Below are 17,985 nucleotides of genomic sequence, written 5' to 3'. Positions count from 1 at the left end.
ATCGAGTCATACCTTCTTAACACAGCAATGACTAGCTCTGTAAAATTTAATTACCGTCAAAATGATTAAATCCAGAACAGGTCATTTTCCTTTTTTAAAAGTGTGCTTTTAAATACAACAAACTTTGGCCTGTACAATTCACTAACTTAAAAAAAAAAAAAAAAATTCATAAAATTTAAATAAGACAGCAAAATTATACCTTGTAGCTAAAGTTATCACAAATAATATAAAGTCTAAATTGTAGCCTGAATAAACACTATTCGCTGGATTTCTTTGCAAGCCCAAGGCAGGATGCATAGCAATTATCAGAAATGAGTACAATGATGAATTTGCATTTGAATGCTGGGGGGAAAAATGCTAAATTTACAGCACGACAACATACCAGCTGATAAAGCAACTTTATTAGTGTCCTGCGGCAAAGTACATTAGTAATTTGTAACCAACCATTAAAATTCTCATTTTGTGTTATAAAAAAAGTAATCAGTTTCCTCCATGATGCATTATATGTTTTACTGAATTTCTTATGGGTTCTCCTCCTGGAGAGACATACATGAAAAACCCTTAACAAAAGGCCTATTGCAAAGTAACCAGAAAATACTTTACCCTCAAGATGCTTTAATGGGCTTTAATTTTCTGTCAAATAGCTCTAATACCCACAGCTCAAGTAGTGTCTTGGAAAACAGCAATTTTAAACAAATGCAACAAAAAGCTCTATTCCAAATTAAAAAAGAAAAATCAAATCCACTCAGGTTAGAAAAGTGTGCGACAGTGTATTACTTTTCCAGATGTTTTTCCACTGCTGCCTTATTGTATAAGAAGCACAGCTAGCACCTGCTATCCTCATATTCTAACACACAAAGTTTATCCCCTACACACACCATGTGTGAATACACTAATGCATCCATTAGTAATTTAATTCTCTCTTTTGAGTGATGTTTTCCTCTTGATCACAATGTAAAACTGCAGTCATTGAAAGACGTAACATGACCAGCTACTAAGGTTAATGATTAGTGTTATCATAAGATTCTTTGGTTATAGGATATATTTTAGTTTAGCACAGTTATACAAAATAATTGTCACCTAGAAATATGCCCCTGAAGTCTAAAAGCAACCTAATATTAAAACATTTGCAGACTGAGGTTGTATTGATAGGATTTATAAATTTGAGTATTTCCCCATGTAATCTAAACAAAGTTATCCAAATTATATTAAGTAAATACATTTTAATGAATAGTAAACTTTTGAAATCCTAAGAATATTAAAAGTAAAGTTCTAGAAGTAGCAGTAGTGGTCTGAAAGAAAAACTTCTCTTTAAATACTCTCCATTGCCTTGAACTCGCTGAGAGCCTGCACAGGATTAACATGTTTCTTCTGGGATGCTCTTTTGATTTTGGTTTGAGTTTCATCCTGTTTCTCTCTCTTGACCAGAGGTTTCTTCTCTGGAGCCTTCATTTTCCAAGACACAGCAGGAAGGTTCAGGGAAGCCATTCCTTGGGACTTTTGATATTTAGTAGATGCCACATAGGAAGCCTTCACTGTTTGCACCACTGCATTCATCAGGTTCTTTGCAGCTTGGATCAGAGACATAGCACTGTCCACCTACAATAGATATCACAATTATCATCTGTTTTTGGCAATGCCCATGACCTGCTACGCACTGCAAGAACTAAGCAAACACAAGATGTTTCAGAAGCTTTGTGACTTGAATTTTTAGAATATTTTAAGGTAATTCATCCTCTTATTAAGGAACCCTCAGCAGGATTTCCAGAAGTGATGCTATGTTTTCTGACTCTTGGTAATGAGAAACTGACTCATACCATCAGACGAATGAGCAGTATTTCTGTGCACTCAATGGTGCCTTTTTCATATTTATGGACTATTTAAAATATCTGTACTTGGCTGTTTGCTGTCAGTCTTGTGGCTGCCCTATCACAGCAGCTTCCACTTCAATTAAGTGTATTATAGCTATGATAATATCTTAATCTCTGATTGATAAATATTTAAATCACACTGGCATATTAAATCACATTAAGAGGAAGGTACTATTAAGCAGTTTCAGCCAGTGATGAAGTCCATGCAAGCAGGATTAAAATGAAGAAAGCTGCATTAGAGAAAACAGTTCTTTCAGAGTAAGGAAAAGATGAAGGGTAAAATTATACCCTGGGAGACCGAACTTTAACTCCTGCCAAATTACCAATGTATAGATGAACCCAGTAGAGTAGAGGGCTACACCCAATTTGCACAAAATTGAGTAGATTATGTCAGCTGTTCTCCTCTTTCATATAGGGGTGTGGTTTACAGAGACCAGAGATGCCCGCAAGCAATGCTGCAGTTCAGACAGGTATGGCATGAAGGATTACATGCTAGGATCTCAAGTTTCTGCTGGATGTTTCTTCATATTAATGGTAATAGATAGAAGCTGCCTTTGGGCTGTAATTTGGGCACCCAAATGTAGTTTATTTACCTAGAAATTTTTATTATTAAAAAAGGAGAACTTAAGGGGAGGAATGGAACTCAGCTTTTCCGTTGCTCATGTCAAGGTCCTTTTTAAAGAGAAGTTGAAAGAAAGAGGCAGTCTGAAGGAACTGCATTTATGGCAAGCAGGGGCAGAAGAAAGAACATACAAAAATGCAATGGAGAAAGCAGACAGTGGGGCAGATGAGAGTTGAATTAGGGGAGGAAGCTGGGCAAATCTCTGAGCATGATCTAGGGCATGAAGGCTGTGTGCATCAAAACAGACCAATACCACACAGTCTTGCTGAAATAATGGCTTATCCTCTCCAATTCTAGGAGTCTACTTTGAGCCCAAAACTATGCAGCGTATGCTTGTTCTATTATAACAACTCACTGCCATTTTAAAACAATATATTTTAAGTCTATTTTATTGCCATGAGTGCCCATACGTATAACAAAAGGAATAGCTACATACACTTGAGAGTTCACATGCATAAACCCCATGGCAAACTAACAGTCAGATTGATTGGGACACTCAGAACAGGCTGTAGACCACATTACTGATCTTTAGTGACCCTTGATTTTGTTAAAATTTCTGTTCTAACTGAAAGCCTGGGTATTAAGCAGGTATCATACCACTTGCTGCCTTTGGCAGCCCACTGCACTACTAAACTTAAGCTAATGTTTTCACCTCTTGGTAAATTACTACATTTTTAAGAACTGGTTGGCACAACCAGTCTTGGGGTTGTGCAGTTGCACTGTGTGCTTCCTTTTCATTCTAGTCAAACTGCTTATTGGCTGCTTTGCCAACAAACTGGTGCACCCACTAAGACTTGGAGTCTCTGGAAAAAATAAGACTGTGTCCTGGCTTTGAAAGAGACCTAACCATTGAATAATGTGACCCATCACATCTGCATAGACTGGCCACCTATATCAAGCTCATGTAAGTGTACAGATCAAGTATTTCCTTCCTAGAACTCAAGACATTTTAGGATAATAAACTGCACAGGAAGCAGGTTTCAGCACTTGGATTCTAAGCAGAGCTGCAGATTCACTGAGTTGATTGTTTCAGGGAGCTGCTAACTGCAAAATTTCTTTTTCAGAGGGTCTGCTGTTCTCATGGTCTGTGTCCTTTTTTAAAAATAAAAATACAGCTTTTCAAAAGACTACTTGTTGTAGGTCCTAGAATGGTCTGAAGCAGCTTTTAGCCTGCATGATCCAGAAGCGGTATAAGTACTTCAGGCTCTCCCTATGATTTATATAGTTCCAGTGTGCTTGATGCTTTACAGATTAAGAGAGCCCTTTCCCCAGGCTGCTCGCAATTTGGTAGCTAGTGACCAGATCTGAATGGCAAGTCTGTGCTGGGCCCTGGTGTGCTCCCCTCCGTTCAATCAATCTAACTTGCTTTCCTTAACCTAACCAACAATTTGGAAAATATATTTTTATCTTCACTGCTCTTTACAGAATTTTTCCAAATGTGAAGAAATCCGCAAAATTATGCAAAACATGTGGGAGGGAAACAGCTAAATTCCTGAATTTTCTTGCCTGGATTTTCTTTGCCATAGTTAATTCTAGTTGTTCAGTGATGCTTTGCCAAATTCTTGCTATGGAATTGTGTGTGTATTTTTAGTTCAGGGTACAAATTGTTAATATTTATTTTTAAAGACAGAGTGCCCAATTCAATGGGAAGCAGTGGACTATCTTTTACAGCACAGATTTTCATCCAATAATGTGCTAGAGGCCAAAAAGTGTTAGGAAGATTTAGCCATGTTCTTATTCAATTAAAAGAGATAAAAATAAGGGGACTGTAGTAAAGATACTAGCCTACTGATATGGACTGATTTATGTCTGAAGGATATGTAAATTAAAAAGGAATTTTATAATCACAGTAAAACCCTAGAGCACATTCTTGTATAATAACGTATCTAGTATTTTGACACCACAATGCCTTCAGCCTCACAGATAACAGCCATGCATCACAGATACATAGCAACACATGTTCTGCTGCATCTTATCGCTCAGTTCCTCACTTCTGGCAGTTTGAGCATGTCCTGCTGCCAGTAGTGAGAGGGTGGCAGAGAAATCTCTCTGGCATGAAGGTGCTAACATTATGTAAAAGTTTGTTACGTTGCCAGAACTGTTTCAATTACATTTTGTTTCCCATTTTTCTCAGCAATTATGCAGCACTCACTATTCCTATATTCCTTACAGCAGCCACTTGTCAGTGCAAAAAGCAGTAAAGTGAGAAATTGTACAAGATACTTGCACAAATGAGAAACTGTACAAAGGTTTCTAGTATATGAAACACCTTAGGAAAGATCAGATTTTGAATTGACTTCTAATGACTCAACTGTTAGTACTGTGTTACCAATCCCTTTTGTCCCTCCACAGACTAAATACTGTATTAACTCCCCAGCATCATTGCTGATTTCACCCAATTAGAACATAAGTGACTATTATAAACAAGTTAGAGCGTGGGAAAAGATTTAATAAATGTAGCTGTTTCTCTCCTATGTAATCTACAGCATCCAGATTCTTCTCAATGAGAAAAAAATCTGAAATACAATGAAGACAAGAATGCATTTGCTAAATTGATGTCCAGAGTAAGGAATGAGGTTGGCCTTACAGCAGCTTTCAGCTGTCATCAAATAGTGGAGCAACTAAAAAAGTTTAACTTCAGGGCATAGTTATTTTGAAATAAATACCCCTAGATAATTACAAGGTCACCCTGTTCAAAGTCTCTATGAAAACATGGGGTAGATTAAGAAATATACATAAAATTATGCTGATTAAGATGATTTAATCCCACTGTATGTAAAATCAATAGCCTGTGGAAAAAGTGGTAGAACATTACAAATTTATAGTGAAACGTCTTGCTGAGGGTTATTGGCTAGTAATGAAAGCTGAAAACTAGTTTGAAGATTATTAAGATGCTGATTCTGCCTTCAAGTAGAGGCAGTTATAATATTTGCAAGGGTTTAAAGTTTGGACATAAATCCATGTACCGTTCATTTTATCTATAAGCCTTTAACACAAAAGCTTAAACTGGGAAAACTGTTCAACCTAGAAAGAAAAACATGAAATGGAAATATCCGATCTTACATACCCCAGAGACCACCAGTTCTCCTCCAAGGTTTTGAACTTCTGCCTTAACTTTGCTACAGATGTTCAACTGATGGCAGTATAAAGCAATACGCTGTAGATAGGCTAGAAGGTCTTGTTTGCAGGCAGAATCTGGGCACTGAAAATAGAAAATTGTTATTTCAGAATTTTGAAAAGCAGGAATACTATTTTTTAAAGCTAACTACCCTGACACCAGTAAATCCAAAAGAAGCTTAACTTGTTCAGCTATGTATCTATCATGATGAATACACTCAATTTATGTATTTATAGACATCCGGTCATCTACTTTCACTGACAAATGGTATGAAAAAAGTGAATAAAGAAACAGTGCGGTAATGAGTGACCATATTAAAAATGGAATACACATTTGTAATCTCTGTACAACAGTTCTGACATACCACTAACTCCACACAATATTTCTAGTAATGTAAGGCAAATGATAATTCTGAAGAATTTCTTGCATTTGAGTTCAAACCCCTTATTTAAGCCTAAATTAACTAGCAGCAAAATTTGCATTTAGAAGTAATTAAACATTAGTATCTGTTAAATGTTGAGATTGTAGGATGAGAAGTCATTGACTTGCAAGAGATGTCAAGTATCAGAGGGGTAGCCGTGTTAGTCTGGATCTGTAAAAGCAGCAAAGAGTCCTGTGGCACCTTATAGACTAACAGATGTATAGGAGCATGAGCTTTCGTGGGTGAATACCCACTTCTTTGGATGCAAGAGATGGTAAATCCACTGTGCAATCAAAATGTGTTCTCAAACCTTGGCATTGGGAGACAGGACTTTCATGTTCTCATCTGCTCTTCCACTAGCCTTGCTGTGTGATCTTGGGCAAATTTCCTTGCCTTTTTTGCTAACAGGTAGTATCTGCACACCACATGGATACTGAAACTGTATTTGTGAAGCACTGATACAGCACTTTGCATCCTAAGATCTCAAGATAGCATTTGTAAATCTTACTTGCAACTCTTAAGAATAGTGTCTTTGTGCCTCGGATGCTGATCTTCCATTTTAAATGAAATGCTTGCATTAGTGAATAATGACCCCTGTAATTCCTCTTAAGTAGTATCTCCAAAAGAACAGATATGTAGTCCTGACTACCTCAAACTTCTTATCAATGTGGTAACTCGATTCCTGACAAGGTTTGAAAGTGCTTCAGCAAATGCTATTGCATTAAATCACATAGATGCACATTTTTTAGCTGTGTAATAAACTGACTACTGGGCACAGTACTGCAATAGAGAAGCCCATTTGTTCAGCTCTTGTGGTGCATTGTGGAAGGAGAACATGGTCCCCTGATAGAACAAGGTGATAATATGCTGAATGACCTTAAAGAGTCAAGTGCTCTGGTGTTTCTCAGCCTCATTCCCATATCAAAAACAGAGGAGCCCATCCGAGTGGCAGCCACAGTTCACAATATGCTCTGCACATTTGAGATGAAGAGGGTATATGCACAATCGCCTAGTGTATAGGAAGACTGGAGTTTAGCACGTATTGTAGTCAGCTTTAAAAGTGGCAGTAGCACAGCTAATTGGCATGGCTTCTGCAAAGAAAAGTCTTTCTCTCTCTAACCTATTAGAGTTCTTTGTGTGTGTCAACAAAATAGTGGATAAAGGAGAACCAACTGACAATCTGGAATTTCAAAAAGTTTTGACAAAGTCCCTCACGAGAGGCTGGTAAGAAAACCATGTCATAGGGTGAGAATTAACATCCTGTCATGTTAGCAACTAGATAAAGGGACACAGAACAAAGAAAGAATGGTCAATTTTCAACATGGCAAAAGGTTAGCAGGAAAGGGTCACAAAGTTCAGTACCAATACTGGAGTTTAGCATATTTATCAATTACATACACTGAAAGGACATTAAGGTTGCAGGATTGAGCACTCAAGAATTATCAAATGCCAAAATTAAAGTGATCTGTATACTGAGGCCAAGAAAGATTAAGCCCAACGTCAACACATAATCTCCACTAGTTCTGAGTGCTAGGTGACTCAAGTTTGGCTGCAGTCACCTAAAGACCTGCATCTTCCAGAGCATTTAGCATTTTTTATAGCACTCAACATATAAAGCACTGTACAGACAATTAATCCTCCACTTCCTGGAAGATAGGCAGCTACACACTTGTAGTAGAAAGAGCCTGAAGCATGGGGTCTGGGGCCTGAATTAAAGTGACCAAAAAAAATCAGGCCTTGCTGATATTAAGCAAAATTAGCAAGAGTCAGGCCCTGTTACAAGGCAGATGCCTGCTTTCAGGTTCACTATGCGATACAAGAACTTGGCAAGAACAGGGCTGGCATTTCAAAAACACAAGCACTCCTAAGCACGATATATTAACATAAATACATTCCAGAAGGATTGTGCCAAAACACCCCAATACAAGGTTATGGTGTAAACTCACTCCACTAACATAATACAGGACACAGTGACCCTTCCTAAGGATAACATCAGGATGACAGGGTAACGGCTAGAGATGTTTTGATCAAACCAACGTGTACAAAGTAAAGGGTGGTAACTAACCACACCAGAGGGGCAACACGTAACTTGTTTGTAACAGTGTATAAAAGAGGGGTCACTGAATGGGTGTCTTACTCTGGCTGAGGGGGGAGTGGAAAATCCCGCTACTCACTGAGCCACGTTCATTGTGATGGGCATACATGTATTAAGTTGAGAGACTGTAGCACGTATAGGGCACTAATACCGTGCTTTTTTGGCAATAAACCTGGCCAAGTGCCTTTGCCACTGAAGAGAGTCTATGGTCTTCCTGGGCAGTTCGATCGAAGTCTGCTGTATGGGCTATCTGGCCAGAGCCAGTGCAGCATGCAGAGAGAACGCACGCAGCCAACAACCGACAACAGATGGAGAAAGAGGAAGACCAAATGACTTGCCCAGTGTCAGACTGAATCAGTGCTTGAGTCTAGACTAGAAATCAGGACCTCCTGACTCCTACCACTGAACATTCCTTCAGATTACACTGCCTTGCTCTCAGAGCTGCTGAGTAGCCACAGGTTCCACTGACTTCAGTTGTAGCTGTGAGTGGCAGCTTTTAAGACACCCTGAGCCTGATTTTCAGGATAGGCACCAAGAAAATGAGGAACACATAACTAGTAGTCACCTGTGAAAAGGTTGGTTTAAGTGATTTGTCCAGTGGCACATACGAAGTCTCTGACAGAAGCAGAAACAGAGCCAGATTCTTCTAGGTGGCATTCACCTGCCTCACAACTACAACACATTGCATATTGGAAGGAATAGTTTGAACTACTTTGGCATTTTATTGAGTTCTAAATTAAGGAAATAGACATTGGCCTCACTATGGATAGCTCAATGAATGAGGGCTGCTGCATGTTGTGCAATGGTAAAGAAAGAAAATATTGTTCAGCTGCATATGGAATGGGATAGAAAGTAATGTATTATGGTGTTATTCCACCATACAAACATCATCACCTGGAAAACTGTGTTCAGTTCCGGTCATTCTACTTCTAAAACCTAATTGCAGATCTGGGGGTGGGGATGGGAAGTTTGTTCCAAGACTGTTTAGTTCACAGAATCCGATGAATGAAAGGGAATATGATGAAGGTATACAAGATAAGGAATGGTATCAAGAAGATTAAATAGGAGCACCCAATGTATCGCTGCCCCTTCATGTTATGGCAATAAGGATGTTTAATTAAACTAAAAGGCAACATTTAAAACTGCTAAAAAATAAACACTTCTTTATCAGTCAATTAACTTGTGAAAGAAAGAAAATTAAGTAATGTTTCACAGCATAAATTAGTCATTAACTGATGGGGGGGGGGGAGGGGATGTCAGGAAGAAATGGCCACTATGAGCAAGTTATTCTCAACTCCCATGACATTTTTTGCAGCTCCCTCAAAAGGATCTTGTATTGGCCATTGTCCAGTATCCTGTCTCTGATTAGATGGAGCATTAATCTGCTGTGGTATGGCTCCCATTAAGGAGGTAACCATCTCTGTGACTGTTAGAGGAAGTCAATGTCATTCACATTCATCAGTTGGCCTCCAATAGCTCAAAACTGGAAAACTTGCTGAGGCACTTAGAAAAGCACAACAAGATTTGGCTGTTAGAACTCAAACCCAGGATTGCTAATCATACAGACTGACACCTGACAAAAACACCACGCAGTAAAAATGTGTTCACATTTTTACAAGATCTCCTAAGAAATGGAACCAAACTTTCTTAAAGAAAACAAGGCCTCGCCATTGGAATTTGCTTACTAACAGAAAGCAATTGATAGGTTCAAGTTGGCAGGCAGAGCCATTTTCCTTTCCAGCATAACAACCCCATTTTAGAATCTGAACATTGTAATTTTTGTGGGTTAAACCTTGACACAGTGCCAGTGGCCCAGAGAGCAAATTCCACTACATGCATAATACATGAGTTTTGCATCATGCAGTTATAAAACCTGTAAGAGGACATTTAGTGGAGGAAAATTTTTTATTGCCACTGGATAATCATTTTGGCCACACACAGCAGCAGCAGTCAAATGAGAAAGCACTAATCCTGCATCAGAAGACATTTTCCCAAAAGCAGCCTTACACTGTGTGAGCATTAGGCATAATCAAAATCTTGCCTAACGTAAGGGTGCTAGAAGAGGCTGCTATTATTTTATTGGAAAGCTGGGGAAATGCATAAGCTTTCCCTACTGGTTCACTGTGATTTCACAAATTGACAATTGATGTACCTCTTACAACTATCAAAGACTGGAAGCAATAGAAATTTGTCAGAGTGATTTGTAAGTGTTCTTGTAGAGACAGGAGAATGAATTTTATGAGAACCTCCATTGTGCTGCAGTCATTTCAATTTCTTGAGGTATTTGCAACTTACTAATATTTCCCCCGATTCAAAAAAATCCTGATATTTTGAGTGAAAGATGAAACACCTTTGGGAAAATCTGAAGTTAGACACTTTTCAGCTGATTTGAAATACCTTAAATAGCAGCTCATTTCCTTTGAGGCCATAAAAGCTATAAAACTATTTGAGAGCAGGAGTTAGGATTTCCTGACACACTAACATGAGGGGCACAATTCACCTAGTGCCATGTGGTTAACACAACATGACAGTGCACCCCTTAGTTCAGTTCCTGCTCTTGGCATATGAAGGCATTAACACTCCATTGAAATGGCTGTATTGCAAGTCTTCTGTAATTGAAAATAGTTCTACATTAACAGATTACTGCACTGTTTCTATAGATGCATCCACACTTATGGTGGCACGTAGAGCACAGCCACAACACACACACACGGGCATAATAGTAGCGTAGACTGAGAGGCATGACCTAGGTGACAAAAACAGAGTGTTCCCGCTGCTGAAGCCTTTCCCTCCTGTCCGAGCCTTTCCCTGCCATATGTAGTTACACATACCCTATATGCTGCTGCAAGTGTAGCCAAGGCCTATGAGTATGCAAGCAGACCCAATGAAATATATAAGCTGAAAGCTTAAGAATATAGGGTATGAAAAAAGTTATAGTCTTGTCAATATGACTAACCGTCACCACCTGCTTGTCTCCCCATCTCCTCACGATACCTGTCAATTTTTTAAAAAGAAAGACTTTTCCAATCAAAATAATCCAAAACATGCATTTAAAGAGTTTTGCTGTCTATTTGTTGTGAGAGCACATGATGGCTTTTCATCATCTGAGTGTGTGCGTGGAACACTACTTTAACTTGTAGCAATAGACGACTTCAGCTAACAGAGTTCACTGTAGATTTCCGAAGGCAAGCTAATTCTGAAATCTTGCCCTGCTTGTCTGAAGAGGTGGCATCTCCCCATTCTTCACCTTAATGCCAGGACTTCACTCACTGCTGATACGTGAAGGGGGGGGGAGGAAGAGGGAGGAACCATTTGAAGCAGCCTTTCCATGCTATTCCATTGAGCTGCTGTCAGTTTATTAATATTAAACATTCAGTAAAGCTAATAAATTTATATCAGTCATAACAATTGTCTCTGGAACCTGGATGAAACAATTAAAACATCTGCATTGGTTTTAAGAGTTAATTCTTTCTTAAATCAAAACAGGTCTCATTCTTGAATCACATGCTGTGTATTTGTATTGAGAGAGACAGAGAGAGAGAGAGAGAGAGAGAGAGAGACTGACAAAACTACCTATAGTTGTGCGAAAGTAAAACTTGGTTAATCACAAACCTCAAACCTAAGCTACTTGTATTTCAGGACCTCTCAGGAGCATCGACTATCATGAACACCACAGATTTCTTTAGCCTTAGATGTCTGTGCTTATCAAAAATGTTATCAGATAGAGTAAGATTTTTGTTTTATTGTGATTGTCACTGTGGTATGAATACCTTGTATGATAACATGAGCACTTAGTTCATTATATGATTGATCAAGCTAAACCCTGTTAACATTTGCAGTGACAAAGCAAAGCTCCATTGATAGTCCTCTTGCCAATGGGCTTTAAGCAGGCGAGTTCAAGTACAGAATAAGGAAACAGCTGCCTACCCTGCTGACACTGTAGTGCAATATTAGTGGGAATGGTGGCCCTCTTTGGATAAAACACAAACAATAAACCTATTCTGCCCATCTCTCCTGTATATCCATATAGAAGATAGAGACCCTGTGGAGCATTTCAAATATAACTCACTGTTAACTCTACTCTCAAACATCTCCGCAGAAACAGGAAGATTAAAATCAAGGCTGTGCCTGATCTATTACTGGGAGCATAATGATCTTTACTGTTTCAAAGTAGCAGCCGTGTTAGTCTGTATCCGCAAAAAGAACAGGAGTACTTGTGGCACATTAGAGACTAACGAATTTATTTCAGCATAAGCTTTCGTGGGCTGCAGCTCACTTCTTCAGATGCATAGAGTGGAACACACAGACAGAAGATATTCATACATACAGAGAACATGAAAAGGTGGAAGATCTTTACTGTGTTGCCTACAGAGTCACATTGTTGCTTTGCGAAGCACTCAGGGATATCTCGAGTAGGACAAAACCAAATTCTATTCTTTTCAGCTAATGTAAAGAAACTAGGTGCCTGATTTAAAACAATGAGCTGTTAAAAGTATCTGTATGTGTTCAGGGGTTTATGTTGATGGGGCAGCAAAGCAGTTGGGAGAAACAAGGTAGAAGAGCTGTATTCACAAAGTGATTGTAGAAAACTAGATAGGTAGTTAAGCCGCCAATCCTTCTCAAGGATCCACACAGAACAATTACTCAGTTGTGATGGAGGCTTATGAAGATAAATTATGACTTACATGGTCAGCAATAGCCCGTCCCAGTTTGTCCATCCTTGACCCAGCCTCTGCAATTTTCTTGGCTGCACTAATCACATCTGATGTATTTTTTAGTGGTCCTTTACCTCTGCAAAACAAAGCAGATACTACTTTTTGGCACCAAAACAAGCATGTTGCTTCTCTCTCATATTCCGTTTTCCCAACTCCTTAACTGAACTGTATTCACGTGGGTAAGGTGGACATGCATAATAAAAATAAGCAGCTCACAGGAAAGTTATCACACTTGCTATAGTGTATCAATAGCTCTCTCATTTGTAAGTCAAGTTTCCCCAATGAGTTCACAAATCTTTGTCAAGTTGATAAAGGGCCCATGTTTTGTGAAAAAAAAAAAAAAACACCAACAAAAAAAACCCACAACTTTATTAGGCTATTTATACCTATTGTTTCAAGCAGTGTAATATTACCATAAGTAATAGTATATTTCAGAAGTTAGATATGTTTTGTGACTATCTAGTTTTTATGGAATGTTGAATCAATGCCTGAGAAAAACCTTATCAGCTTAAATAAAAGCTTTACTGTTAAATTTCAAACCGCAAGACAAGTTTAAACATGTTCAGGAAAACGACCCTAGTCCAGATTTGTGAACAGACAAGCCAATTTATTATCCGGTCAATTTATATCAATTTGTAAGTTCTGAAAACTACACATCAGTAAGTGTACTGATGTGTAGTTTTTAAATTAAAAACACACCGACAATACTGCTACGTTCAAAGCTAAAGTTGTAAAAATGTAGGAATTTCAAATATTTGCACTTACAAAAGTTAGGGTTATATTGGCCAGGGCATTTTACTGAGAGAAGATGAACATTTGAGAAAGTTAGCACCTGTACAAATTGAAGTACATGAAAGAGGCTCACCTGGTGAAGTCTGTCATTTCCATCATAATCATACACATTTGTTTTGCCAATACAATAATATCATTACCGCTGTCATCCCATTTTGACACTTCAGCATCCAATTTACTCTTCTCTTCCTGGAAGCTTGCTACTTGCTCAGCAATTTTAGCTTTTTGCTCTTGAGGGAGTTGAGCCATGATAGCCTGAAATAAAGTGATTTTCCATATTTCCTTATTCAGTTATTTGTAAAAAGGACTTTTTAGAACAGTGTCACTAATAACCAATCTAAGTGATGCACATAGAGAGAAACTTTAATAGGCTTCTTTTGACCTAAAGGGCAGATAGGCCCATTTCTTCTCATCTTGAACCAAAGTTTACGACTATGTGATTATCTACTAACACTACAGAATAAGGGCTACCTGGACAGAAAGCTGCTGGGCTGGTTTTTCAAGAACTGTAATCATGTCTGTTGTTTAATAAAATTGCTAGACACCTTCAAAGAAGTTTAAGGCGTACGACTGTATTTTTTCTTCCCTTTTCACAAAGGAAAGTTGTATGAATGAGGACAGAATATCTTTTTGTGTGAAATACAATAGTTTTAATGACAAGCTATCAGGGTGGATAAAAAAATCAATGTGGTTTTTTTGTTTTAAATTAAAATCAGATTTTTATTTTATTTTAAGTTTTTCATTATGAAAATAAACCTGTTTAAAATCTGATTTAAGCTTATTTAAAATGTTCAAAAGATAATAAATCCATAAGCCTCTATTAAAGATCTCTGAGTTAAAGGCTGCTCTTCTACATAAAGAAATAATCGAGGAAAACAGCTAACTTTGGAGGCCAAGCTCTAGAAATAGAGATCTATAAATAGATCGGTCATGTGCTGTGTTAAGGGCTTGATCCTTGGAGGGACCAAAGGGCTGTGCTACTGGCTGCAACAGACTGGCAAAGTCATCAGAGGTGTTGGGACCCAGCCTCTGACTCAAGGAGATATCATCATATATCTCATCAGAATTATCCACTGAGCCCACCTGGGTAGTTTCACACTCATATTTTATAGCTTCTCCCTACCTGAGCTCTGATTGGCTCAGTTCTCAAGTTATGAATATTTATATATTTACTATCGCACTCATGGAAAAACACCCATCTGCTCCGTGACTACCAGCCCTTGCTTCTGGATAGTTCTGGGCACTTCCAAGTAAATGGCCTTGGTCTCTCTCCTTGTGTGTGTATACACAGATACACAAACAGAAAACCATTAACATCTCAACTGCCTCCATCTATCTCTAAACAAGTAAGATACTGCAGTGCAAAAGGCATGTGGGTTACATGAGCAAAAGTCTTGGACTGTTATTTTGTTTTTCTGAGGATAGGGGTCATGTGAGAGTTAGGGAACAAGGGAGAAGGAGCAGAGCATGCAACCAGAAAGGAGAAACACTGGTGTCAAAGCAGGACACTGCAGGAAGAAGGGAAAACATTCTTCAGAGCGCAGACTTAGTGTTGATCTCAACACCAGAGAACTGGAGAAAAAATTACCATGGCTGCAGGTCATAAAAGAGACCCTATTTGGAAATATTTTCAAGAAATGCCTCTACCTCTGTGTAAAAAAGGAACATGTGGCCAAACAGTGCAAACGAAGATGCAAGCCCTGGCTGTCAGAATGAAACATTATGAAAAATGCTTCTCAGAGAAGGCAATGTCTCTCAAGATGACATGGGACTTGTCTGAACAATCTGGATCCACTGGTTAATAAACTTTTTGCACTATTATTATGGACTACCTAGGCCTTACTATGCTAGTAAATTATAAAATAGGCAACAGACTAAAGAGAAATGTAGACGATATACTCATTATACTGAAATATACTAATTCCATAGCCTAGGACAAATTGCAGAAAAATTGCTGCTGTACTGCTGATGCTGTTGAAACTTGGAAAATTTCAAGGAGATGCTGAAGAAATACTCAATGAAGTTAAATTGCAGACAGTAAAGCAGATGGCTCAACAACCTTACTCCACTTCATTTTCTTGCCAATATTCTCAACCCAACATACCAGGGTAGATGCCTAAATGCTGAATAAGAAGATGCTGCTATGACGTGCATATAATGATCACCCATCAATCATGCCAACCAAAATAAATTTCAGGGTTGGAGATGAAGCATTCAAGCAGTACATGTTTGTTGCTGCTGTTTTTGAGAAAGTCACTCCACTGAACTTTTGGAAGTCACTAGCTAAGCACCTGGAACAGCCTGTTGAAGTGCTAGGCCAGCTTTTGACAGCAGTAGCCTCTTCTGCAGTCACAGAAGGTCCAAATGAAGAAAATATTCTAATTCAGTTGAAGTTGAGAAATCAACTAGAAGTTGAAAAAGCAGGAAAACTTGTCTCTCCCTTCCAGACTATGAATAAAATACATGGCAGGAGGTGATGAGATATACACCTTTACCCTGATATAACACGACCCAATATAACATGAATTCGGATATAATGCGGTAAAACAGTGCTCTGGGGGGGCGGGGCTGCGCACTCTGAAGGATCAAAGTAAGTTCGATATAACGCGGTTTCACCTATAACGCGGTAAGATTTTTTGGCTCCCAAGTACAGCGTTATATCGGGGTAGAGGTGTATTAGTTTTAAAAGTCTGAAGGACAGGTTAAGTAACTTAGGAGACTGTTGTCTCGTTTTCAAGAGACTTAGGCAAGCAGGAACTTAAGCTCCAGTCACTTTCACGTACACATATTTGAAAATTTACCCAGGCTGAACTGAAATAATCAGTTTAATTCACGGACTACAGTTAACCCTTCTTTTCCTTTAACAAATCACTTAGTTGTAAACATGAAATAGGTTTTGATAAGAGAAGTTTACAACCCAAAACATTTAAGGTTGTTTTGTTTAATAAAAGATTTATATGCTATCTTATGTGTTTGTTTAAATTCCAGTACCATGCTGATGCAGGACACAAATCATAAAAAAAAAAGAGTTAAGTATCTAGTAAATAAGCAATATATCCTTCACTATTTTCTAATACTAAAAATGTCCAATTAGGAATCTGAAAATATTAACCTACATAACTGCTTAAATAAAAAGTATAATTATAATGTACCCTTCTAGATAGCAAAAAGATGTACCAAGTCTACATAAAGGCTGTATTTAGTTGTAAATGAACATGTTTTCATGGTTATATCAACCAATGAGAACACAACTTTCTTTAGAAAGTAACTAAGTACAAAGCGAAAAGTTGGTTAAAATTGATTATTTAAATCAAGACTTTGCACTTGGTGATTTAAATCAATCTATCCTGCAAGCTACACATGGGTATTTCCAGAGAGTTTAGAACGAAGATTACAACGTGAGCTTTCCAACACATAGCTGAAGTGGTTTATTAGGTTGTGTTTACCCCCAACATGCAAGATAGAAACTCAAATCTACCCTTCTTCCAGGAAAAGTAGGAACACTATAGAGCTGGGTAGCAGGGCTTCCATTACAATAGCAGGAGAAAAGGAATTCAGTGGTGGCAGATGACAGAACAGGAAGCAATGGTCTCAAGTTGCAGTGGGGGATGTCTAGCTTGGATATTAGGAGACACTATTGCACTAGGACTGTGGTGAAGCACTGGAATGGGTTACCTAGGGAGGTGGTGGACTCTCTAGCCTTAGAGGTTTTTAAGGCCCAGCTTGACAAAGCCCTGGCTAGGATGATTTAGTTGGTGTTGGTCCTGCTTTGAGCACTGGGTTGGACTAGATGACCTCCTGAGGTCTCTTCCAACCCTAATGGTTCTATGAAATAATGACAGACACCTGGTATCAGGCTGTGCCCAAAGTACACTACACATACCTGACAACTTTCTTTTTTTTTTTTTTTTAAGTTTGGAGCGAGTGGGAGAGGGGAAGTGGAGAAAATTTTTACAGGAAAGAACACACTCCCTGCAAGTATGATTCCAAAGCCAAGTGTGCTAAAAATTTGATAAACAAGGACCAACTGCTCTTGTATGGTTTTAAGTGACTTTAAAATGAAAGCACTGAAGTACAATATTGAATAATTAATGGCTGAAAAACTAGAAATGGTATTTTAAAGTAATACAGCCTTTACTGTTGCATTTATTTCCACAGTTGTACCTTAGGTCAATAGTGTTTTATGCTCTTGGGATGATGCCACAAAAGATTTCTGGTGTTGGGCACTCTTTTTTTTTTTTTTCTTCCTTAAACTGTCATAGGAAAAGAAGTTGGCTGAATAATTTTTTGAGGCTGCTGTCTTTCAGCAGACCCTTTGTTAAAAGTCCAGTGGATTTTCTAAAAGGCTTTT

The 17,985-nt window shown here is 38.4% G+C and overlaps 1 protein-coding gene across 1 annotated transcript in view; it reads right to left on the bottom strand.

The window, feature by feature from the left end:
- Positions 1-379: 379 nt before the first annotated feature.
- The window catches only part of CTNNA1 (catenin alpha 1), a 221,136-nt gene continuing 203,530 nt past the window's right edge, over positions 380-17,985 (bottom strand). The window contains exons 15-18 of the mRNA XM_034780411.1: positions 13,708-13,889; positions 12,813-12,918; positions 5,561-5,695; positions 380-1,599 (exon numbers count right to left, since the gene is read on the bottom strand). Of these exons, the coding sequence (XP_034636302.1) occupies positions 1,312-1,599; positions 5,561-5,695; positions 12,813-12,918; positions 13,708-13,889 (711 nt within the window). The 3' untranslated portion in view covers positions 380-1,311. The remainder of the gene's footprint in view (positions 1,600-5,560; positions 5,696-12,812; positions 12,919-13,707; positions 13,890-17,985) is intronic.

This window comes from Trachemys scripta, chromosome 8 (assembly GCF_013100865.1).
Source record: "Trachemys scripta elegans isolate TJP31775 chromosome 8, CAS_Tse_1.0, whole genome shotgun sequence".
NCBI lineage: Eukaryota > Metazoa > Chordata > Testudines > Emydidae > Trachemys > Trachemys scripta.
Note: the sequence above shows the minus strand (reverse complement) of the source record. Positions and strands in the feature narration are given on the sequence as shown.